Consider the following 25658-nt stretch of genomic DNA (forward strand, 5'->3'; position numbering starts at 1 on the left):
TGTTAGATATTTCAACCCTGGGGAAAAGATACCGGCTGTCTACTCTATCTATGCCTCTCATATTCTTATAAACCTTTGTCAGATCTCCCCTCAGCCTCCGCTGCTCCAGAGAGAACCACCCAAATTTGTCCAACCTCTCCTTATAGCACATGCCCTCTAATCCAGGCAGCATCCTGGTGAACCTCTTCCGCATCCTCTCCAAAGCCTTGACATCCTTCCTATAATGGGGTGACCAGAACTGAAAGCAATACTCCAGATGTGGCCTAACTGAAATTTTAAAGTTTCATTTCTAGTATGATTCTTGTGACCCTCCTCTGGACCCTCTCCAGGGCCAGCACATCCTTCCTTAGATACAGGGCCCAAAATTGCTCACAATATTCCAAATGCAGTCTGACCAATGCCTTATAAAGCAGTACATCCTTGCTTTTGTATTCTGGTCCTCTCAAAATGAATGCTAACATTGCATTTGCTTTATTTACTAACAACTCAACTTGCAAGTTAACCTTAAGGGAATCCTGAACTGGGACTCCCAAGTCCCTTTGCACCTCCGATTTCTGAAATTTCTTCCCATTTAGAAAATAGTCCACACCTTTATTCTTCCTACCAAACAGCATAACCCCACGTTTCCCTTAAAGAAATAAAAGTCTCCTTGCTTTGAAAGTTGTCCTGACACAATCCAGATACTTCGGACCCTGTTTCCCAACCCCCTGGAGATAAATCAGAGTGAGGTCTCGAGTTGTTAGTCTGTTCATTTGTTTACCTGTAATTATCACGCGTCAGTTGCAGGAGCCACAGCTTGTGGTGCGTTGAATCAAAAGCTCCCGCCCGGATTGCCGAATGAAGCAGTTTCTTCGTCACCGACCCAACTCCGTGCTGGGTAAAGTTTCATTCCAATAAATCCGCCAAAAATGTATGAGTCCTTTAAAAAAAGAATTGCGAGGAGAAGAGATAACTGGAAATGTTTATTCGGCGGAGGAAAAACAAAATTAAATGTATTCAATAAAGCCAGAACTGATGAAATGTCATCGACCTGAAACGTAAACTCTGTGTCTCTCTCCACAGGTGCTGCCTGAGGATTTCCCCCAATCAGCTGCAGTTGGTTGTTGAATGTCAACCACCCCTGGCTGCTTTATCCTGGTATCTTATTTTAGTACAATGTCGGATAAGCTTCCAAATAAAACATATATCAATATTTACTGTATCTGCACAACTAGTGGAAGGAGGAATAAAACAAAGTTTAAGGGTCCTGTCAAACAAACTCTAATCATGGAAAAATATTTTTTAAATACCTCTAAACAACAGTGATCAGGCTTTGTTTCCATGGGTGGTTGGTCACAATGAGGTATGCATACAGAAGCAAGGCTACTCACCGAATGTCTGCGCCCATTTTGACCTCACCGTGTGTCAGTGCAAGACATGAGGAGACACGCATTATGAACTGTTGAGGGTAAAAGACATTCCTTGAGAGTCCTTGTACGGATTGAGGGTGGGATCCACTCTCACTGTAGAACTCGTGCACTTTAACGAGCCCATTTTCCTCAGCACAGACGGGGAGTGCCGTGTGGTCAGAGACGTTGTTCTTTGGAGTCACCGCCTCTGCCTCAAACAGATTTGGACGTAGAATGAGACGCAGTTTCTTCAGAGACATGGGGCGGGGGAGTGCCGGCAGGTGCAGTGGCACATTACCTATCCTGACCTCTACTGCTGTCTGTGTGGAGTTTTCAGGTCGTCCGGAGGTCCTCCAGTCTCCTTCCACTTCCCAAAGCCGTAGGTGAACTGGTCGTTGTAATTTACCCCTGGTGCAGGTAGGTGGTACGAGAATGGGAGGTGGGGAGGTGAGGGGTAGTTATTGGGCCGGTGAGAGAGAATAGGTTACAGGGAAATGAAGGGGGAAATTGCATGGATGGCATAGACTGGATGGTCCGAATAGCCTCCTCCTGTGGTAATAAAATAGGATCCTAATCCAGCTTGTGCCTCGTACAATTTTGCATGGTTGGAAACTGTCAAAATGAGGAAAAAAACGTGCTTTCTTTAACTCACTCACACACACACACACACACACACACGTTCAAATACGAGTCAAAAAATCTGCTGGAGGACCTCAGCGGGTCAGGCAGCATCTGTGGAGGGAGAAATGGACAGTCGATGTTTCGGGTCCAGATGAAGGGGACCCCAAACATCGACCGTCCATTTCCCCCTCCACAGATGCTGCATGGCCCGCTGAGGTCCTCCAGCAGTTTGTTTGTTGCTCCAGATTCCAGCGTCTGAAATACAAATATTCACACATTAGGGAGCAAATGAAAATAGATATCCAGGCACACGCACACACTCACATTTCCACCATTGCCATCTCGAAGTCGGCGGCTAACGTTCTAACCTTATATCATAGATTCTCCCTACTCTACAACTCAACGTAAAGTTTCCGGCTCATTACAAAACTTCTCCTGATAGTCTAATGTCCCTGCTTCTTCTGCCTGCTGCTCCTCTGTTAGTATCAAATATCTGATGTACCTACAACTGTCGGGTCAAGGCCAGCAATTTCTCTAAAGCATGAATACACACAGCAAATCCCATGCACTTGTGTTACAACGGCGGCCAAAACCAGCAAGCATCTCTACAGGACCTTTAACAACACGAATTTTCCTCCTTTTTTGCCCTGACGAGGATATTATGGGGGGAGGCGGGGGAGGGGGAGGGCGACGAGGAGGGGCCAAGGTAATTCAGATCATGGCCTAAAGCGATCAACCCTGAAAAGTAAAAGGAACCAAAAAAAAACTTCCATTACTTCGTGCATCCGTTCAGCGGCGGCGGTTTCTGCAACTGGATTTATAATACAGAGAAGCTGAATTCAGATCCCATTATGACAGCTTGTGGAGAAAAGATTAATGTGCTAGGAATAGAAATAACCAAGTAGCTGCGGATTGTAGGAAACCTGCTTCAGTAATGTCCTTTAAGGAAGGAAACCTGTTGTCCTGCCCTGGACTGTTCTATAAGTGACTACAGATTCACTTCTGTATTGGTCTCCTTATTCCTTGAAAATGCTGTCATGCGTTCCAAGCAGTTCCACCGTCGCCGTCTCAGGGCTACAGGTGGCCCGGGCCCTCAAACATACGGACGGATGGTCAATTGCTCCATTGCTGTTTGAGGAACCTTCTTTTGCATAAATTTCTTGCCAAGATTTCTACCTTTAATGTATTTCGAAACTGCTTGCAAAGTGTTTTTTGACATCCTGGTGATGCAAGCATTTGGGATATTGTGTTCAGTTTTGGTCACCCTGCTATAGGAAAGATGCCACTAAGCTGGAAAGAGTGCAGAGGAGATTTGAAAGGTTGTTGCCGGAACTCGAGGGACTGAGTTATGGAGAGAGGTTGAGCAGGAAGGGACTTTTTTCATTGGAGTGTAGGAGAATGAGGGCTGATCTTATAGAGGTGTATCAAATCATGAGGGGCATCGATAGGGTGAATGTGCATTCTTTTTCCCCAGGGTTGGGGAATCAAGAACTGGAGGGAAAAGACTTACGTTGAGAGGGGAGAGATTTAATAGGAACCTGAGGGGCAACATTTTCACCCAGCTGGTGGTCAGTATATGGAATGAGCGGCCAGAGGAAGTGGTTGAGGCAGGTACATTAACAGCATTTAAAAGACACTTGGACAGGTACATGGATAGGAAAGGCTTAGAGGGATATGGGCCAAATGCTGGCAATTGGATCGAGCTTAGATGGGAATCTTGGTCGGCATGGACCATTTGGGCCGAAGGGCCTGTTTCCGTGCTATATGACTTCCTTCTTCATAAAGTTGTTGCAACGCATGCGCACTGTCCAGCATCTGCAGTCTCTCTTATGTCAAAAGTATGCGTTGGTTCCATTCACGTCAAGGTGATTTGGCTGCCTCGTTAGAGAATCCCATTACAGAGTCCAGCAAAATGCAAAAGCCATTTATATTGGAACTACCATATTTACCTCCTAGTGGAGTGACTGCCACAATAATGGGGTCACATGCTGTGCTCAAAGACCCAAACTCTCCACAACTCTGGTGTGTATGGTTTCCTCTACCGGTTGGAGAATGTCATTCCTAACCAGTAATATGAAACCACTTCAATAGACGTGCTTGCCTGTCACCTTTGGCAGGAACTACCCACAGATGATGCTGCCAAAAGACATGAAAGGCCCCATATGATTGGAAGTTCATTCATTCTGTTTATCCCTGTTGACTCAATTTTTCCAAGCTGCTAATCCGAAGCACAGCACCAAAATCCACTGCGCTTTCTCATGCCATGTCTTTCACTTCTCCACGGATCACTCCACTCCCCAACTCTCTTACTGCATCTTCCTCCTACCCCTTTTGGAATCCAGAAGCTGGCATTTACTGAACCTCCTCACACTGTCATTATTTGTCTGCTTATTTCTGAAAAAAACACAACCCTGTCTTTTCAACCAAACTTTCAATTTATTCAGACACAGGCTAACTTAATTGGCAATGAGTTACGTACTTTGCCTTATGTTTATTTTCCCTTTGTACAACAGAGAGAAGTATACCATGTAGTACTTGTCTTTACCACATCAAACCTGTGCCAACTCATTGTAAAAACTGTCCAATTATTTGCTCAGCAGGTCAGAATCAGAATCAGATTTATTATCACTGAATGATATGATGTGAAATTTGTTGTTTTGCAACAGCAGTACAGTGCAAAGACATAAAATTACTATAAATTACAAAAATAAATAAATAGTGCAAATGAAAAGGAATAATGAGGTAGTGTTCATGGGTTCATGGACCATTCAGAAAGCTGATGGCAGAGAGGAAGAGGTGGTTTCTGACTCATTGAGTGTGGGTCTTCAGGCTCCTGTACCTCCTCTCCGATGGTAGTAATGAGAAGAGGTCATGTCCAGGGTGGTGTGTGTTCTTAGTGATGGATGCCGCCTTCTTGAGGCACCGCCTCTTGAAGATGTCCTCGATGGCAGGGAGGGTTGTGCTCGTGATGGAGCTGGCTGAGTCTACAACACTCTGCAGCCTCTTGCGATCCTGTGCATTGGAGCCTCTATACCAGGCTGTGATGCAACCAGTCAAAATGCTCTCCACCGTACAGCTATAGAAATTTGCAAGAGCCTTTGGTGAAATACCAAATCTCCTCACACTCTTAATGAATTAAAGCCCCTGGCGTGCCTTCTTCATGATTACATCAATGCGTCCAAAAATCAGCAGTTGTGAATGGAATTGTGTGATCATTATTGAACATCTCCACTTCTGACCTTACGATGGATGAAGCCGCTGAAAATGGTTGGGTGTAGATCACTGCCCCAGGGAACTCCTGCTGTGATGTCCAGAAGATTGGGGTATTGACCTCCAACAACCACAACCACCTTCCTTTGTGCAAGGTACAAATCCAACCATTGGAGTATTTTCCCCCTGATATCTATTGTCATCAGTTTTATAAAGGGGGTGTTTTGATGTGAAATCAGTCAAATGCCACCTTGATGTCAAGGATAGTTGCTCTCACCTCACCTGTGGAATTCAGTTCTTTGATCTACACTTGGACCAAGGTATAACGACATGTTGGATTGAATGGTCCTATGAAATCCAACTATTATCATTAAGCAGTTTATTAGTAAGTATATGCCACTTAATAGAGCCTTCACTTTGCTGATGATTGAGAGGAGACTGATTGGACGGGAATTATTCAGCTTTGAAGCTTCCTGCTTTTGGTGGTCAGGAAAATCCTGGGATATTTTCCACATTGTCAGACAGGCACCATTGTAATGGAACAATTTGGCTAGAGGCATGACTGGTTCTGGAACCTTAAAATACTGACACCACTAAAGGTGCTTTACAAGACTGTTTTGAGCAACGTTGAGGTAATTAATAATCATTAATAAACATCCACCTTTACAATAGTCCAATTAGTTCTTCACTGAATCCAGAAAATTCCAATTCAAACTAAAAATAAATCCGGAGGTTTTAATTTCCCAATAGGGTCATTCCTGAAACCCAAGTGCTTAATCAATAAAATAAATTTTAATTTGAGCTCTTTATTTGATTAATTTATTCATTGATTCAAATTCTGATAATAATCTGAAATACATTTAAATCAAAATGCATATAATATTTTTCAAAATAAGTCTTATTTTCCTTCCATCGGCTTTGCATTGTTCCCTTTAGAGCACCAGAAATTCTATTCAAAGGCCCCGTTGTCTCAAAGTGATAGTATTCATTACTGATTGTAACGTGATTTCTTCACATACAAATGGAGACTTTACCAAGAAGCTCTCCAAAAAGTTGGCACAGGGTAACCCCGTGGTAGCTTGCAGGCTAGTCAGAAACACGGGATGGAATGTTGATTTGTGAAACAGGCTAATATCGATAATGAGGAGCTATAAATCCTCAAGGCAGGTTGACACTTCTTGCATTTGGTGAGAGAAGTTTACAGAATGACGTCGCTTTCAAGTCGTGGCTTCAGCTCAGAAGAACGTAGGTCTATTTTTAAAATCATTTGCCACCTAATCTGGGAGATCAAACGACTGGATGTGCTATTGACGAATAAGGAAGACTTTAGCCCACTGACCCTGTTCCCTCGCCCAGTGAATTCCATGCTGCCATGTTCAGTGCCCATCTGGAGCTGGGACAGGTGAGCAATTCCCAGTCCAACCACATCCCAGGAACAGTGAGGCAAGTGAAGTGACCTCCAGTCTGTCTAATAAAATGGGAGAAAATGCAAGGTTAAAGATAAGAACATAATAACAAATGCGCAGGAATGTAAGAAGCTGCAGAGAGGAGTGGACTCAGCTCAGTACATCACAGGCATCACAGGCACATCCCTCCCCACCATCGGTAGTATCTACAGGAAGTGCTGCCTCAAGAATGCAACATCCATCATCAAAGATCCCACCATCCAGGCCATGCCATCCTCTCGCAGCTACCATCGGGCAGGAGGTACAGAAGCCTGAAGTCCCACACCACCAGGTTCAGGAACAGCTGCTTCCCTTCAACCATTCGGTTCTTGAATCAACCAGCACAACCTTAATCACTACAGTTTAGCAACAATATGACCACTTTGATCACTTTGCTCTAAAATGGACTTTGTTTTGTTTTGTTCTGATTGTGTTATTTCTTGTAAAGATTGTATTTATATTTAATTTATGTTTTTCTTGTGAATGCTGCTTATCTGATGCTATGTTCCTGTGATGTTGCTGCAAGTAAGTTTTTCATTGTACCTGTGCGCACATGGACTTGAGCATATGACAATAAATTCGACTTTGGCTTTGACTTTGAAGGAGGCTAAACAGAGAGGATTTAGTATCTAAACGATGTGCAATAAATTAAATTCATCAGAATTGTACGCGTGGACCCACAAATAAGCATAACTACAAGATATAAAGGATCTATAGTTGCCACATATCATTGTATAAACCCGGTATAGCCTGACAACTATGATGCGGATTGCATTGTGATAACAACTTAATAAAGCTTTTAGGACAGGAATTTCAAACGAGTGCTCAACACGTTGGTGTGAAATTTTAGGTGGGAATTGACTGGTTAGTCTTACTGTTGCAGCAACTGTTCCACAGCTCCGCAGCAATCCATGATGAAGCAGAGGCCATTCTGCCCTATGAACTTGGGATAGCTCACTGAAAGAACCCTTAGACCCATCCCTTGGTGCTTTCTAGCATTCGGAATTTTACCTTTTCCAAGTATTTATCTGTTTCACTTTATGGATTCTCATGGGATCCCATGTGTGTCTCACCTTCCATGGGGAAAATGGTTTCCTCGTCCTCACTGCCTTGCTTTGGAGATGATGTGAAGATTGCATGCTTTTTAACTGGCTCGGGGAACCAGCGCTAAAACGCGTTTCTATTATTGAACCATCCTCCCCTTTACATGATTATTTTTTTAACTATTTTAAGGAATTGTGCAGCTATTAACCTCTTTAAACCTTGTGTCTGATCTGCCCAGTTTCTATCCGGTACTTCAGCGAGATTGCTGTCCCTTTGATGTATGTCTGGGGATTTCACTGAGCTCTTTCAATCTAGTCACAGCACTGTCTACACCATGGCATGTGCTTCTTAACGTTTTACTTTGAACTCCCAGGCGCTGGAATCTCATCTGATCTAATACGTTGCATTAAAAAGAATTCCAAGCGCTGGCTCTGCACACACACGGTTCCACAATCTAACTCTGGGTCAACGTTACTGTGTTGTAACCTCATTCACAAAGAGGAATGAACATAAACGTATCTTCTCACGCAGTCATATGTAGTGCCACAAACAATCTGCTGGAGGAACTCAGCGGGTCGGGCAGCATCTATGGAGGGAAATGGACAGTCGATATCCTGACCCGCTGAGTTCCTCCAACACCTTGTTCTTGGCTCCACTTTCCAGCATTCACAGTCTCTTGTGTCTCCAGTCATATTTAGTGTCCAAATCAGATTAAAGTTTAATATGGTGCACTCCCACTTTCGCTCATTAGACCAAGGCTCTTCCACTCTTTATTTATGTAATGTTTCGCATTCCCATCCCATTTCTTCACATTACCCGGCCAGCGTCAACCCAAGCCTGAGAAGAAAATGTGCGATTCAACAAAAATACAGAGCGTGAAGTCAAGCCCCACAAAATCGCCTTTAATGGTGTGAGTTTATCAACCTAAAATGGTAACTTCTTTTCTCCTGCATGGACGGTACCTGACTTGCTGAGTGTTCCCAGCATTTGCTGATTGCATTGACCAAAATAGTCCCAAACCACTTCTGTTGTCTCTGTGTAATCTGCGTTTTTCTCTGCAAAAGATGTAAGTGCGGCAGATTTTAATGGTATAAACTTCATAGTAGTTTATAGCAGAAGAGTCAGTGATAGTATAATTGACTCTTCTCGTTACTACCATTGGGGAGGAGGTACAGGAGCCTCGAAGCCCCACACTCAACGGTTCAGAGACAGCTTCTTCCCCTCCGCCATCAGATTTCTGAACGGTCCATGAACACTACCGCGTTGTTCCTTTTCGTTTGCACTATTTATTTATTTTTGTAATTTATAGTAATTTTATGTCCTGCGCTGTACTGCTGCCACAAAACAACAAACTTCACGTCATATGTCAGTGATAGTAAATCTGATTCTGATCCTGACCAATATTTTCCCTATCGATTTCTAATTTTCAGAAACAGGCATATCCATGTCCCACATTGTTTTATTGACTTGACCCCAAAATTCAACCCGTTACTTACACAATATGAGAAAATAATCTAGATGTTATGTAAATGTTGAAAGTATTTATAGAACGATTTATCGCAGTGAAAACCCTGAGAAATCTACGCCCAATGAATAATTGCGATAGTTCAAAAAGCTCCAAAAATAATTCATTATTTTGAAACAAACATCATCTATATTTTGTCGTGGGATATGTCCGGAATTTAGAATATTCAGTTTCTGTTTGAATGAAAAGATTAAACGGACACCGGTAGGGTTTGGTCAGCTTGCAATATTTCCGGTGACCTAACTGCGCCGGGCATTCATTAGTGACTGTAAACAACCGTTAAAAGCGAAGCGAACACAGTTGCCAATCCTGACGCGTAATTTCACCTTTCTTACATGCGATCCTGGAAGCGGAATCCGTAGTTGAGACTGTCGTTGTCGCCGTAGACGAGAGATGGGGCAGGAGGTTTCTGAGGGAACAGGCTAGTTTGTGAGATGGTGTGTCTTTGTGTAGCCAACCTCACAGTAAAGTCGCAGCAAACTCTAAACATATGCACCCAAATGCAAGTATGTAAAAGCCACTTTGTTCATGGGTAATCTGGTTATTAATTGGTAAATTTATGTCATACGGTTTATTCTGCTTCCAATTTTTACTTGCTTCTCTCTGAAGGTCCTTGAAGACTTCGTAAACAAAAATTGGAATGTTTTTATTTGTACAGGGAGCCCGCATTAACTGTAACTAAGGACTGGTGACTCGTTTTTGAATTGTCTTTGGAAGTAGCAAGGATAGATCTTCCCTCTAAATGAAGAGTGGGATTTTAGCTGGTTCCGAATTCCCTGCGAACAGTGGGATTTTTTGGTGATTAATTTATACGTTGATTGAAGGTTACAGTTACTGTTCATCCGTAGCTGCGACGGGGAAGGTGATATTGAGTCTTTTGGTTGCTATCTTCTTTAGGTTGAGTCACATGTATACAAGTAATCTGCTCCATATAAAACAGACTAAACGTTCAATCGCATTATTAACCATAATATCCTTTTTTATGTCAAAACAATATTCTGTAGGGTGCTTCAAACACTGCCCCAAATGGAGGTTAAAACAGCCCGTAATGGCGATCACATTCTTCGATAGAGAATCTGTGTGTGTTTGTCTGCATTTTATTTTTTTCGAGCTGCTTTTTACTGCTAGGACGAATATCGACGGAATCAGAGATGAAAAATAACCTAACCTTCACAAGAATGAGTCATACTACCAGAGATCAGTTGCTCCCTAATCTTTCAGAGATGGTCAATTTCCCATCCAAGCATTGTTTCTCCGCTTCTAACTTTAAATTTAACACGCCACAGTAATTTAAATATTAATGCATGATCGCTAACTTCCAAGTGTTGATTAGTAGCATGCAATTTCTGTGAAAGGCCATTTTATCCTTAAGAGAGTACTCCCCCCCCCCCCCCCCCCCCCCCCCCTCCCGAGGTTGCAATTTATTTGACACGGCACAGTTTTTCTACTGTCTACAGATTAACTCCCGCCTTATTCCAATCACTCGTTCTTCGGTATTGTTATTAATTTATCGTGGCCGATTGGTGGTCTGAATCGGACCACTGTAAACGGATATTGTGAGAAGCTCGGGGCTCAGGGATATGATCTGAAAGATAACAGGGCTGAAACATGAAACGTAACGTCAAGGCTAGAACACAGCGATTATATTTGTCACCCGTCATTCGACAGATAAATTGAAACCCCGGTTTGTTAAGATTTCGAACTTATGTTTTGTCTCCTCGGAAGTCAGATTTCAACTGTTGGCCGGGGGATTTCTAATCACCCTCTCTCTGGCTTCTGAAAGCGAGCAACCAAATATTTAGACGTGCACGCACAGAAGTATACAATAAAGAATGACTAAAGGAGGAAATACAAGGCGGTACAAAATAAAAGGCAGACTAAATTAAATTAAATTAAAATATTATATTAAATGACTCAAAGATCTAAATAGTGCGGTGTGCAATGTTAAACAGACTTGGTGAATTTCGGATCAGCGATATTATCGGCCATAAACTTTCCCTTCTATGTACCCGAAATACATTCAAACGTACAAAAATATATAATTAGTTATCAAGAACTGCTCATTCAAATGATATGTTTAGTTAACCCCCTCCGCAGCTCAACAATGCACCGTACTATTCACCTGGAGATCGATCACACATCGCTAAATTGCATTAAATTAACTTGAGTGGAGAGTGGATCGAATTAAATGGAAGAGAAAAATCAAATTCCAAACAAAAAAAATGTTTGTTTTCATTCGCCATAAATCCCACAACCGCCACAGCTAAAAATGTTACATATGTTTGGGAAGATTTACCACCGAGTTTAACCCATTCCTTGCAACTAGTGGACAGGCTACAGCAGCATTAATGTCAGTGGGTGCTTGTTGGTCTGCACCGACTCGGTGGGCCGAAGGGCCTGTTTCAGCGCTGTATGACAATCCTGGGAACATTCATATTTTTGGAAAGAATTGTCACTGTGAATTGTTTATGTTTGTTAGTAGAACATCAAGTTTCTAAAGGTTCCTGCCTAGTCTAAAGGTTTGTAGATGTGGCGATTCTGCACTTTATCGCGAATGAGAACAATTTTCTGTTTAGAATTTGATTTTATTTTAGTTTAAAACATGCCTCTCTTGAAGCTGCGAGCTGATGGACAATAAACGAAGAATTACTAATGTCCCAAGTTAGTCTGGAAGGTGGCGAATGGCAAATTCGTTAACATTTGAAAGCAGGACCCGTCGTAGCAACCAAACAGGATCAATTTTAAATCATTTCTTTTTGTTTCAATTCTCATTTGCTCTGGAGAGTGGCCCTTGTCCAAGTTTAAGGTGCCGCATCTTAACTGTTCTGCTGCAGCAGCCATCGCTGTTTGTGATGTTTCTTGTAACAGCTCACCGTTCCTTCAATTGGGATGCACGCAAAGCTCGTAACTTAACGTCCCACGAGTTTACACTGGTCAAAGCGAATAAAAGAAAAGATTAATAGACTCGAGTCTATTCATAACAATCTTCCCATGAACAGATAGCGCATCTTTCGACGTGATTTATTGCGATCATGAAAGTTCAATACAATCTTTTTTTGTAATTTCCACAGCCACAGCGTGGGATCTTCTAAATCCCTCAACGTTATCCTTCTCGTCTAGTGTGTTGCAGTCCTGGTTTTATTTGCATGCACATTATTTAAAGCCAGTGTTTGACTCTTTATTGTCTGTAATGCGATCTGGGGAAATACAGAGCAATACACGCGTGAAACGAGTTACAATTAAAGAGGGTGGATTAAATTAAAGTGTGCTTTCCCCTCAAACTCTAAATTGTAGTGCTCAACGGAATTGATAGGGAGAAACTGCAAACTTGAAACGCCTGCAGTCGATCATATCTCACCGCTGCATTAGTCTAACGTGCCTTAGCGTTGGCGTTATGAGGCATTTTTCTTAGCTTTTCACTGTCGATTCCGAACATTAAGCGTGTAGTAACGTGGCTTACCGTTGTCGAATCTGAAGAGTTATATATGTAGTAACTTGACTTATCCTAGTCGATTCTGGACAGTTTTGTGTAAGCGTGAAAAAGTAACGAAACCAGTGTGAATCCCCAACGTCTTATTAATTAATGTTGCCCATGTATTTTTAGTAGATGTATGTGACATTGTACTGTTACATATTCTGTTCAGCTCCCCGCAACGCCATCGTAAAACGAAACATTTTGGGGAGGTTGTGTGCGGGGGAGAGGGAGGGGGAGAAGTATGCCTATTGTCTCTTTTACTTGCTTAGCTTGGGGTGTATTAGGGTTGTAGTCTGTCGGCGAGATATTGCATCATGGAAAAAAAAGCTCGTGTCTCGATTTCTCCATTTAAAGACAAAAGCGGTTTGTCTGAACTAACAGTCTGGGCTCGGAGCGCTGTGAAGAGAGTGGAGTCTTCAATCTAAACAAGATATTGTTGATGGCGAGCGGATGGGGATTATCAAGCTGTCTTCTGTTGGAGTCTCAGTAGCATCCAAGCATTTGCCAGTGGCGCCGTGTTGTGTGACAGGTGTAGCTCTTTCTTTTTGCTTTTTTTTCACCTTGTTGAGTCAGGTAAAGCATGCACAAATGCAAATGCCGTAGGGATCCCAGATAGTATGAGGCATCTGCTTTATTCAACCAAGAGATGATTTGCAACATCTCCCAACGTTGGAAGAGAAGTCAAGCGGAAATAACACTAACGGTATCACTTGCAATATCTAGCTTTTTTTTTGGGGGGGGGTGCGAATTGTGTTTATTGCTCAGTTATTTGACAGGATAGAGCGTGTTGTGTGCTAATAAAATTGAACGTGGTGTTGGGAAATGAGAAATGTAATTGAAAGATTAGTTAAAGGATATAAATGCTTATAATGCGTTTAAAGCATTCGAAATCCTCTCAGTTACCCAGATGACTTGTTTGATGCGCTATTAAGTACCCATTGTTTAAGATTAATTAATCTCGTGCATTAATATTTGCACCACTATATTTTTGAATTTTTTTTGAGATTACTCCTTATTTAGTAATAATTAACGAGTGTAAGATTCGGTACATGTGACAATAATAAACCAATTACCAATTAACCACAGCATGAATAAAATTAAGGGAAACGATTTAACGTGGAAAAGATCTTGCATTTTTATCGACAGGTTCCACTGGAGCATTTGCATTGAAATACCTCAATCCACGATGCAATTAACAACTGTTTACTGCTGCAAAACTAACACCATGCGCTGCTTTCTGCTCCCCGCGCCCCCCACACATTTGGGCAGATATATATCCACAGATCCATATTAATATGTATATATTTATATACAGACTCGGAAACAGCTACCTTGATATCATCAGCATAAGTACAAGACTCTAAACTCATACATACTGTATGTATTTACTTACTAGCACGCACGCACACACACACACACACACACACACACACAGACAAAATATATATTTACAAACGTGCTGATATATGTAGACACAAACACGGCTTCGCGGGCACATACAATAATATTTTTTACATAGGTCAGGAAGAAGTATATATTTGTGGCGACTGCCCGTTTACGAGCATAATATTTATAAATTCGCTGGTAATTTATACCTAGGAAGTTAGACAGGGAGCAACGCGAGGTTAAACGTTTTCAATTGTTACCGATTCGATTTTCAAGAACTGTAAACAGTGGGGTTCAATTTAGAAATAATAAAGCAAGCAAAAAAAGACTCCCAATGGCAAGACATCAAAAAAAAACTGCAGAAAGGTCTCGCCAGCAGCCATTTCCCAGCTAAAACTGCTCTGCGATTTATTACTGGCCAGTCGTGCCGAGGCAATGCGATTTTTTGTTTATACTGTTGGAAGGGGAAAAACATCTTTTAAAGGTCCCGGATGCTCATGTATCCATAGCATAAACAACCTGAATTTAAACATCTTTATTCGTGTTGTCTGGAATGACGGGTTTAAGGGATAAAGGACAACAAGTCTCCTTCGGTTTACAGAGCGATCCATTTAACACAGAATCTGTCTGCGCTGAAATAAGCAAATCTCCTCGTTTAGCACATAGGAGATGTGTGTCACATCAGAAAAGATACGTTCCTATTCCCGGTATAAAATGTAGTAACGATAACCTCGTGGTCCAGTCAATGTTAATATATTGTAGAACCACAACATCTATTTCCCTTCATCATTAAGTACCACGTTAAAACTTTGAGTGCTGTGTGTGTGTGTGTGTGTGTGTGTGTGTGTGTGTGTGTGTGTGTGTGTGTGTGTGTGTGTGTGTGTGAGTGTGTGTGTGAGTGTGTGTGAGTGTGAGTGTGTGTGTGTGTGTGTGTGTGTGAGTGTGAGTGTGTGTGTGTGTGTGAGTGTGTGTGTGTGAGTGTGTGTGTGAGTGTGAGTGTGTGTGTGTGAGTGTGTGTGAGTGTGAGTGTGTGAGTGTGAGTGTGTGTGTGTGTGAGTGTGTGTGTGTGTGTGAGTGTGAGTGTGTGTGTGTGTGTGTGAGTGTGAGTGTGTGTGTGTGTGAGTGTGTGTGTGTGTGTGTGAGTGTGAGTGTGTGTGTGTGTGTGTGTGTGTGAGTGTGTGTGTGTGTGCGCGCGCGCGCGCGTTGTGTGTCTTGTGTTTGTGCGTGTTTGGGGATCTCCCGGTGGCTAATCCCAAGGCCGACACGGGAAGGGTCCAGACCGAACCCGCCAGCCAGCTAGTTCTGGACGTTTCTCACAGTAGCACGTCTGTAACGGTGAGCGTGTTGTCATTAAGTCTGTGGGAAGCTCAGCAGTTTGGATAAACTACGGCACTTTAACAGATATACAGGAGGCCTCTGAACCCCCATTGCAATGGATGTCGTAAACACACGGAGCTTCCTGTTCCCTTGTGCATTTTTTGTTAACCGCTAACTTTCTACTCAAAGCGGTTATATATTTAGCAGGCTGCCCAATCTACTTGGCGATTGTGTTATCTGCAGTCTCTCTATCGTTTTTTTAAGTGAGGTTTTAAGGTCGCTTAACTACTCTCGTTCTCACTCCCTCGTAAAACCTCTCTCTTCCCAGCGTGCAGAGGGTCTTGCCAATCTACGGCCATTCTGTAGTTGCTCCAGAACGGAAAGTCAGTCTTGATAGTGTCAGATCCTATCGGCCGACACCGCCAGCGCTGTAGCTGTAGGAATTTTAATTGAAATAGATGGGTGCCTTTTCACGTCATAAGGTATTAATAAACCAGAGATTATCGGCTTTAAAAGACAAACGCAGGCAATAGAGATTGTACGATATTGAGAACACTTCCCCTGAGTTGTGAAACTGAAGAAATCTAAAGCCACGCTGCTATTTATATTAGGAAAGCTCCAGTTAACATGTCATAGACAGTAAACTAGGCTGGCAGAATCGACCTATAAATTATTGTTAGATTATTAAAGTAACTTCCAATAGCTTTAACAATTTATAATTTGACAACCATCACAGTGATGGCCCTATTAAATGTCAATTGAAGCGAAGGCCTGGGAAACAGATAGAAGTAGGCGTAATGTAATACGTTGCTTGCATCCATCACTGTTCCATGAAGGATAATCGCTTCTATTGGATTTTATCCGCGTCTAAAGTGAATTGAGAATCCGCAGAGGAAACGTTAAATAAAACGCACAGTGTAGATTTAAACCCATGCACGAAAAGGGTAACAACAAGAATGTGTTCGTTAGTTGTTAAATATTGGACATTGGGAAACCTGGAAAGTTGGGAATCCAGGATATTGGGAGAAGATTCATAATTTAGAGCAATTTGGTCGACCGGCTAAAATCTTTGGATGCTAAAACGCAGATGCCTGGTGAAATGGAAAATGTATTTGGAGAGAGGCGGATGCATGGATGAGCAGTAGATTTTCATCTGTGAAGTCCTCTCCGACGGCTCTTGAAAACAACGCAACGCCTTGGGGCCAGTGGTCGCGGTGCTAAATGGCAACTTGCATCTTCTCGCTTGTTCAACGGACGTACGGAAAATAGAGGTAATTACACTGTAAATGAGCTGTATGTAAAATTACTAGCCCTAAAAAAATTGTATATTTTGTTGCGACGAAGTGTTAAACGTAAAAGGAAGGACGGGGGTTCCTTAGACAAAAAAGATGTATAAGTTATCTGTTGTGGTCCTGGAGAATTAAAACATTGGGAACAGTTCGTAACGAAATTGTGTCTCTGGTGCATAGGAACATCCTAATGTATGGAGGAGTTGTATTTTCGACGCGCGTCGGTTAGTGAGACATGTACTGGATCGTGAAAGTGACTTTTAAATATGTTTACAATTTGTAGTCTGACTGTTAAACTGGTTCTTATCAAATGGATGATCCTATTTCATGCTAATTTAAACGGAGATCATAGAGATATGGTGTACGAAATATAATTTGTTCCAAAAAGACTCATGAAAAAATAACAAGACAGGTGTACATCTGTCAGATTCCTCATTAAGTAGTCATAAGTAAACCGTAATTCATCAATTTACGAGGATCTAAGTGGACGAAAGTGGTTTAAGGTAATTTTTTTCCTCAATTTAACTGGCAATCAAGTGAACAAAAGACAATCTGAAAACGCGCCTTCTGCTCTGTTGTATCGCCGTATGATTATATACCCTAAAAGAACACTGTGCCCACTTGTAAGGCGAGCGTACATCACGTTAAAACGTATGTCCGAAAAGTGCAGATGGATGATCAAATGTCCGCGACTTCGGACGCACGTATCAGTTAAGTGGCGCTTCCTTATGTCCACCGACACCGCAAAGCTTTATCTACATTCACCGTACTTGAATTCAATTATACCCCCAATAAATGGATCGCTGGGCAAGTCCGTGCTCTCTTATCCTGGCAGCTTGTCCAAAGTTTGAGGTTGGATTTCCCAGTTCTACTGGAGGAACGAACGCGGTCGGAAAGAGGTGTTACGGTTATGCGCGAAGTATTTCTGCACTCCTGTTATCGGTACAGTTTGCGGTTTGGCTTCTGAAGTGACTTCTGATTCCAACAGGTCTATCCACAGGCAAATCACACGTACTTCAGGAGAAGTAGGAAACGATTGGAACATGAACAATGCTTGATTAATTCGGAGAAAAGTTAAAGGAATTGACATAAATCGAAATAAGTTATCAGATGATACATTAAACAATATTGGTGGATTTCCCGTGAATTATTTCTGATTTTACCTGCCAGTGCCTATCATTTCAATGCCTCGTTTTTGCGATTAAAAATTGCAATCGGATCCAATTTTATTGTCTCTGGTTGGAAGCTTCCCTAATTGTTTCTTTCCCGGCTCTTTACCAATCCTTAAAAGCATTAATGAACTAATACGTTCGCTGACAAGTCTGACTAACGTCGTGGTAGTTCCTGTTTTAGCTGAAGGCTACAGTTAACGAATAATCTCTTCTGCCGCTTTAGCTGACCCCGCGAGAATCAGGTTGCAAATAATTGAACTAATCAATAGAATAGTGGTTAATGAAATTACCCACTAATTTCCAGCAACGTGCTTGGTCACACTAAGCTTTCAGTTTCACGGACAGAATCAGATTTATTGTCACTGACTTATACGACGTGAAATTTGTTTTGCGGCAGCAGTACAGTGCAAGGACATAAAATTACGATACATTACAAAAGTAACTAAATACTGCCAAAAGAAAGGAATAACGAAATAGCGTCCGTGGGTTCACGGACCGTTCAGAAATCTGATGGTGGAGGTGAAGAAGCTGTTCCTGAAAGTGTGGGGAATGCCGGCAATCCAACCATTGCAAGTACCCGAGTAATTAGTCGGCATTTAAATATTGTTTCGGAAAGGAAACATTAGTGATCTCAAAATTTTTTTTCCGAATAACCAATCCATCAGTGTGGTGATCTACATCTGATTGCTTAGTACAGTTTGAGTTACAGAGCGGTAACTGGAGGAAATGCAAAAATGTCTGTGGATTTATTGCGGATCTTCACCGATGATAAAGTTTCCACGAAGAAGCTCTCCGCGCAGTAGCATGTAATATATCCTTCCGCTGTTTTAATGTAATCGTGCATGTATATCATTGTTATTTTGTGAATGAAAATGGAGAGAAATGCCCCAATTCCATACGCTAAATTGTCTGATCTTGCAAGAATACTCACGCAAGTGGAGCTACCGTCGCGGCGAATTTACAACCTAATGACCAGGCTGTTTGCGATTAGTGTCTCTCATATTGGACGCAACGTGTTGCTTTAAAGAAACGAGACGGATGGGGCAGTTGCTGATTAGATAACACTAATCTCAAAATTTAAAAGACAGTAGATTACAGAAATGTAAACAATTCAGTGAAGAAGGATGGTGGTTATTATGATTGAAATGGACTGAGCAGGTTATACTGTGGGCGAATTATATGACACTTCCTTTGTCGTATTTGAACAACGAAAAATGTTTATTGAAACGTAACAGATGATTGCAATTCTATTTATACAATGGCATTTGTTCACATATATTTTATATATAAATCTGTACCGATCAGAATAAACCCGCCTTTCTCAGGAGGGGCGGCTATTCGCGGTTAATCCGCTCGGCAAGCATTGGAGAAAAGCAATATTACCTGGATAAGGACGATTCATCGCTGCGAAGTGCGCAGTTTTCAACATCACTGCCATCCCCAGCTAAAGTTCCTCTGAGGACATCATAATCGAAGCTTTTCTTTAAAAGAAATCCTATAAATTTTGCTGGGTGCCTTTTAAATTTACCTTCCAGTCCCTCTGACTGTCTCTTTCATTCCCCGAAACGGTGGGTCCCATTCCATACCCGCGCTAAGAAAAAGCAGGTAAGAGGGAAATTAATGCTCAACTGGACTAATATTCCGAAGGTCCCCAAGCCAGTTTTAATTTACGATAACACGCGGGCATGCCGTGGTCTTGTAGTTTGAAATTTTTACTGAATAACTCCCCCCTTCCCCAAAGTTGACGGACCGCTCCACGCAAATGTTCATTGTCTCTCTGTCCCGCCGCATTCAACGCGGTTCAGCTGTCCTACCCGCAAGATACCAAAGGTCAAAAACAGAATGAAGGGGCAGAAATAGGTATACATGAGAACACATTATTGTTACTGCTTACTTATAGGTTTTTAAAAAATATATCTCCAATTTACAAAATGAAAGGAAGACCGTGACGCTATTGGTCCATGTTCCGTGTGTGATCCCGATTTGATCAAAATTTGAAATGCGCAGAAAAGGGTAATTTATATATTGTGATGTATACCGGCAGCTACAAGGTGTTTCTTGCTTTGTTTCATTTCTTCAGCCATAATGTATCTTGAGTAGGTAATATTACAAATAACATTACCTATTCAACATACATTACGACTGAAGGAATGAAGATTATTTTGTATGTATTGTTACATATATATATATATATATATATATATAGATCATCCTTTATATTTTCTCGATATATTAGTCGTGAAAATAGCAAGCAGAATAACATAAGAAGTAGAATCAGGATCAGGCAATTCGGTCCCTCGCGGTTCCTCCGGCATTTAACCCAGAGTCACCTTTTTGCACTGAACTCGTAGCCCTAGATTCCCGTAACATCTAAGCTATACATCGATAGCTTGCCTTAAATATACTCAGCGACTGAGCCTACACAATCCCTCTTGGTTAATGAGCGCCAAAGATTCACTAACTTGCCGGGACCCTACAATTAATAACGTGGATAATGTTTATTCATTGAGTAAGATGTTCACTATTAATAGTTATTTTATGCCTTGTTGCGATAATTGTTTCCAGCGACTATATGTTTCATAGGTAATTAATACCACATATATTAATAGCAAATATGGAAGGTTTTGAGATTTTTTATATAAAAGGGAATGACTTTCAGATGATGTGCAGCGCGAGTATTAGTAATTGGTAAATTGGTTTATTATTGTCACATGTACCGAGGTACAGTGAAAAACTTTGTTTTACATGCCATCCATACAGATCATTTCATCACATCAGTGCATCGAGGTAGTACAAGGGAAAACAATAACAGAATGCAGAATAAAGTGTTACAGTTACAGAGAAAGTACAGCGCAAGCAGACAATAAGGTGCCAGGCAATAACGTGCTTTGTCTAAATTAATTGTCTATATTTTTGCAAAGGTCCCCAGCTAGCACCAGGCACATAAGATCTGCGCTATCAAAGCAAGGATTTAAAGTTGTCATCTGCAATCACATTTTGCATTGCTTCACGCTCAGTGAATCGTGTCCATTGCTGGCTGCAAGCTGCTTTTTAAGCGTGTGACCTGCTCTTGCCCGGGGTTCGTGTCGAGCGGGCGTGAACGGCCGGGCCGGCCAATGGGCGACCGGATAACAACTGGACGAGCATTCCGGCCCCCCCCCCCCCCCCTCCCCTCCCCTCCCCAAATCTTCGGGCTCAAGTGAACGAACGACGTCCCCGGGCTCTGGCCCCACCCCCTCCATTGTGACGTCACCCGCTTCCCGGGGTGGCCGAGCAGTAACAAAACTGGACTCGGCGATCCCACCTCACGCACAGCGGCTGCATGTAAATTTTACAAGGCAGGGAAAAAAGAATTTGCAATCACGGGGAGCTTAAGATCTTTTTGTTTTCGATTGCAATTTAGGAGAGAGAAAAAGCGTGCTGGATCTTTCAAAGAAGGGTGATTAAACTGGCGGATTTATTGCTAAATTGGACGCATGATGTTTCCAAGTCCGGTCACGTCCACGCCATTCTCGGTCAAAGACATCCTAAATCTGGAGCAGCAATCGCACCAGCAAGCAACGCATCATCTGCGGCAGGATTTACCGTCTCAGCTCCAGTCGCCGTCTTCCTGCATGCACGCCGCGGGAGAAATCTCCACCTTCTCGGATGACGAGGAGAAAATCTCCTTTCTGAACTCTCTGTCCGTGCAAGACGGTCAGGGGGACGTTAATCTTTCTCCCGAGCTTTATGTTCACGGAGCACTCAGGGGTCCGTGCGGAAACAAACTTGAAGACGTGATTCTGCGAGATGGAGACAAGAGTAAGTAATTGGAAACATGATTTTTTTTTTCTTTGTAAAGCGTTACATTGAACTGTGAAGCAATCTCTGCTTTCCTCGTTTAATGCTCCGGTACTGAGATGCAGCTGTTTTAAAAACGTGCATCCAAAAGGTCTTTGCAAAGACGGCGTCGCAGTGTGTGTTTTTGCAAACGTGAATTTATCGGTTATTGGTTCAATGGAATCTATAGGGTACTCACAAGCCCATTGATATGATGTTAACATTAACTTTGTAATGTAACAGCTTGGAAAATGAAAGCAGGGTTTAAAATCACTTGTTACGTTTAGTTTCGGACATACTTGAGAGTTTTTGGGACTCCGGCAAGATTTAACTACTTTAAAAAAAGTTTTACTTCAAGAGGTGTTTTATACTGAGCAGTTCTTAATCAGGGAATGGAGGTTGGATTCCAGTGGAAACCCCGAATGTAATTACATAGCTCCTGGAAATTTATAGTAATTGTAATTCGTCCCTTTGAAATAACAATTAAGACTGTAAAGTGTGTTCGCTTGCCTTACTGTCACACCCGTGTTTTTTTTCTGTTGCTCTGTAACAGTGTGTTCAGGTATATGTACCAACAAGCTTCATAAATACATATCCTATTTTGCATGTACATTTAGGGTGCTCACTGACTGGAATTAAAAATGTAATAAACTCGGGTACTTAATTAAGGTGTTTAATATTGTGCATTGGTATGCGAGTGTGTTAATACATCACATTCAGGCCGGTGGTCAAATAATTCAATGGAAGAATGGCGTATAAAAACTAACATTTTATTGAGAATTTTACCTTCACGAAAATTATGTGGGTTAGGGTGCAGGGTGATTTTATTTCATTAAATGTAAATAAAACGAAAGCCTCTATTTCATGCGCGCGGTGAGATTTTAACCATCAATTTGAATTTAAATCAAGAGTAAAGATTTTAATGACTTTAGCGGAAAGTAGATACCGTTTATCAATTCCAAACATGGTGATAATCATCACTTTAAATTTATCTGTTTTGAAGGAGATTAACCCCATAACCCCAGATTGAATATCTAGGCCAGTTCAAAGAATATATTCCCGGATGCCGAAATCTCATTCCCTGTTGCAGGAGGTGATACTGCTTGGGGTTTGTAATATTCGTGCAATTAATGGCTGGCTTGTGTCTCCCCAGAAAACTGCAGCTTGAAGAAGTCTCCAGAAAGCGAGGATAACAAGATTGAAGACCCGGAGCGCCCGAAGCAGAGGCAGAGGAGGAAACCTCGCGTGCTTTTCTCACAGGCCCAGGTCTTTGAACTGGAGAGAAGGTTTAAGCAACAGAGATACCTGTCCGCCCCGGAGAGGGAACACCTGGCCAACACTCTAAAACTGACCTCCACTCAGGTCAAGATTTGGTTCCAAAACCGGCGTTACAAGTGCAAGAGGCAACGTCAGGACAAATCCTTGGAGCTCGCAGGTCATCACCACCCACCTCCACCCAGGCGTGTGGCGGTCCCCGTACTGGTCCGGGACGGCAAGCCGTGTATAGCAGGATCCCAAAGTTACAGCAGTCCTTACAGCGTCGGGGCCAACGCCTATGCTTACAACGGCTACCCAACCTCATACGCCAGTTACGGTGGCAGCCCGGTCTATAACGCAAACTATACATATACCAGCATCCCATCACTGCAGCCTTCCTCGGCGCCCAATGCCTTTATGAATGTGGATCTCAGTAACGTGAACAGCGCCATGCAGACCCAATCTCATCAAGGAACCGCTATGCCCGCATGCCAAGGGACTCTGCAGGGTATCAGGGCCTGGTAAGGTGACTTGTGAGCCCAGACGTTTTTGGATGTGTTAGATGTCTCTGAACATTTTAAGTGTAGATCATTTGAAAATTAAAAAAAGAGGGCCACCGTTATGATTACATTTCACGAGTCCCGCCTGCAGAAGCTGATATTGATTGCCTTCCGGTGCGAAGCTATGCGCCAAATATTAACCTGGTTCCCTGCGTGTAATGTAGCATATATTTTCCTACCCCGTGTAATTTCTCACTGGGTAGTTTCCTGGAGGCACACGGGTCGCCTTCTGAATTGTGTTAACCAGCAGTGGACGCAGGGTGTGGGGAGGGGGAGTGGAAGGAAGCTAGACAAAGGAGGGGGGGAAATTCCAGGCACACCCCTAAGATGGTGGTGTGCAACTTTCATTTCGCAGTGTCCGGATTACTCAGTGTTTCTCCCACCAAGAGCTTGCGCAGGGATGACAAAGAGAGAGAGAGAGACGCCCTACGAATAATTCAGATGTGGATCCGTGCGGGCGATGTGCCGCCTTGTTGAACGGAACCAATTTGGTATGGTTGGTCCAGTTCAGAGGCAACCTCGTAGATGTGGGGCTGGAGTCACCAAGAGGCTAGATTCGTTTCTTTCCCCAAAGATAAACAGTTATGGAGTTTAACTGCTACCATATTTATTTACATATTTTATAAACTGAACTCAAGCTTTCCAACTGTCGCGATGGGATTTCACTCAAGGCCAGTGCTCCCGAATGGGATTTCACCCAAGGCCAGTGCCCCCGAATGGGATTTCACTCAAGGCCAGTGCCCTCACACTATTCCTGCATGTGAGGGCTGCAATGTTTGAACAGAGCCTTCCACCGCCATTGGTAGGTAGCACCGATGGAAATCAAAATGCTTGCCCCTACCTCTGAGGGTGATATAAGAGACCCCAGAATCAAGGGTGAAGTCATGCGGCATTTAGAGTGGTCACGCATTGAAAGGGAAGGGGTTGAGCACACGTCGAGTGGCCCGAACACCATAAAAGCAGAAGTACAAAGCTAAAACTTCCGAACCAGGGCTCCTTTAACATGCTCTAGAAAACAAAATATTAACAAGTCGACGTTTTCTGTCCAAAAATGTATCGTGCTTTCTGCTGAATGGTCATCAGAAGCCTCGCTCTAAATTGTACTTTGGTTATGATTGTAAAATTTTAAACGACATGTATAAAGTTGTGTATATAGCATAGCCCATTGTTAGTGAAGGTCTTCCCCTCGCCCGCCTTGTATAATACATACTACTATACAAAGAACTGTTGGAATACACTAAATGAAGTTTTACAAAAAATAAACGTTGAGGTGCAATATGTTCATAAATGTACTTTGTGTAGACATTTGTTTTGGGTCCATTATTTTTGACAGGCAACTATATTAGCATAAATACAACTGCTCCGTACCAAAAAAAAAGAGGAACGTTAACAAACGTTGCTTATTTAAAAACAACAGTTAAAACGCCTCCCCATGTGTTGGCTGATTGGGAATAACTGCCGGTAAGAGCGTATGCCTCGCTGTAAACATACAGTACAACCGCGCTTAAAAGCATTGGGACATTAGACAACCCCTCAATGAACGAACCTGCAGGTTACTGTTTGCATTTTTCCACATTTTCACTGATCCAAGTACTTATGGACTGAAACGCCAGGATAGCAACGAGGAGGGCTCGGCTCAGACTGAAAGCTCCACCTCAACTTTTTGAGTTTACTCACAAGTAATAAAAGTAACTTCAAGTAATGAAGCCATCTTTTTTTGTTTCAAGTTTAAGTGGGGGGAATTAAAATCGTTAGTCTTTTAAAGAGAATACACCTCCGGGCGAAACTTAATTCTGTGTGTGTGTAAAAAAAATTAACGAATTAAATGTTTATTCAAACGCTGTGTAAAACCGCCCAAATAGCTGCTTTTGTATGACCATGTCCTTTGCTAAATTGCCTCGCACAGAGAAGGAAAGGACATCTCTTGCCACACTCGGCACGAATTGTTCATGTGCCAAGCGCCGTGAAAGAGAAAGTTATTATATAGGGGGGGAAAAAAAGCTCTTTGAGAGGTGTGATTAGGAGCCCTAAATACACTGAAAGAATGTTCGAGTTCAGGAGCAAGGTACGTACAATGGCTTTACTAGTTGCCTGAACAAAAGTTGTGTGTCGGAGGGACGGAGAGTTCGCTCAGAAACAAAACCCAAAAG

General features: G+C 42.4%; 1 protein-coding gene across 1 annotated transcript; it reads left to right on the forward strand.

The window, feature by feature from the left end:
• The first annotated feature begins 21348 nt into the window (after positions 1–21348).
• On the forward strand, positions 21349–23586 carry nkx2.3 (NK2 homeobox 3). The gene is made up of 2 exons (XM_052027575.1): positions 21349–21673; positions 22845–23586. Exons 1-2 carry the CDS (start codon positions 21349–21351, stop codon positions 23471–23473), a joined length of 954 nt encoding a protein of 317 aa, XP_051883535.1. The 3' UTR covers positions 23474–23586.
• Positions 23587–25658: the final 2072 nt, after the last annotated feature.

This window comes from Pristis pectinata, chromosome 12 (assembly GCF_009764475.1).
Source record: "Pristis pectinata isolate sPriPec2 chromosome 12, sPriPec2.1.pri, whole genome shotgun sequence".
Lineage (NCBI taxonomy): Eukaryota > Metazoa > Chordata > Chondrichthyes > Rhinopristiformes > Pristidae > Pristis > Pristis pectinata.

What these genes read in the sequence shown, in the direction of transcription:
- nkx2.3 (XM_052027575.1), top strand. Translation starts at nt 21,349, where the DNA reads ATGATGTTTCCAAGTCCGGTCACGTCCACGCCATTCTCGGTCAAAGAC. An exon ending in TCTGCGAGATGGAGACAAGA is followed by an intron (nt 21,674 to 22,844) that starts GTAAGTAATTGG and finishes GTGTCTCCCCAG; the next exon opens with AAAACTGCAGCTTGAAGAAG.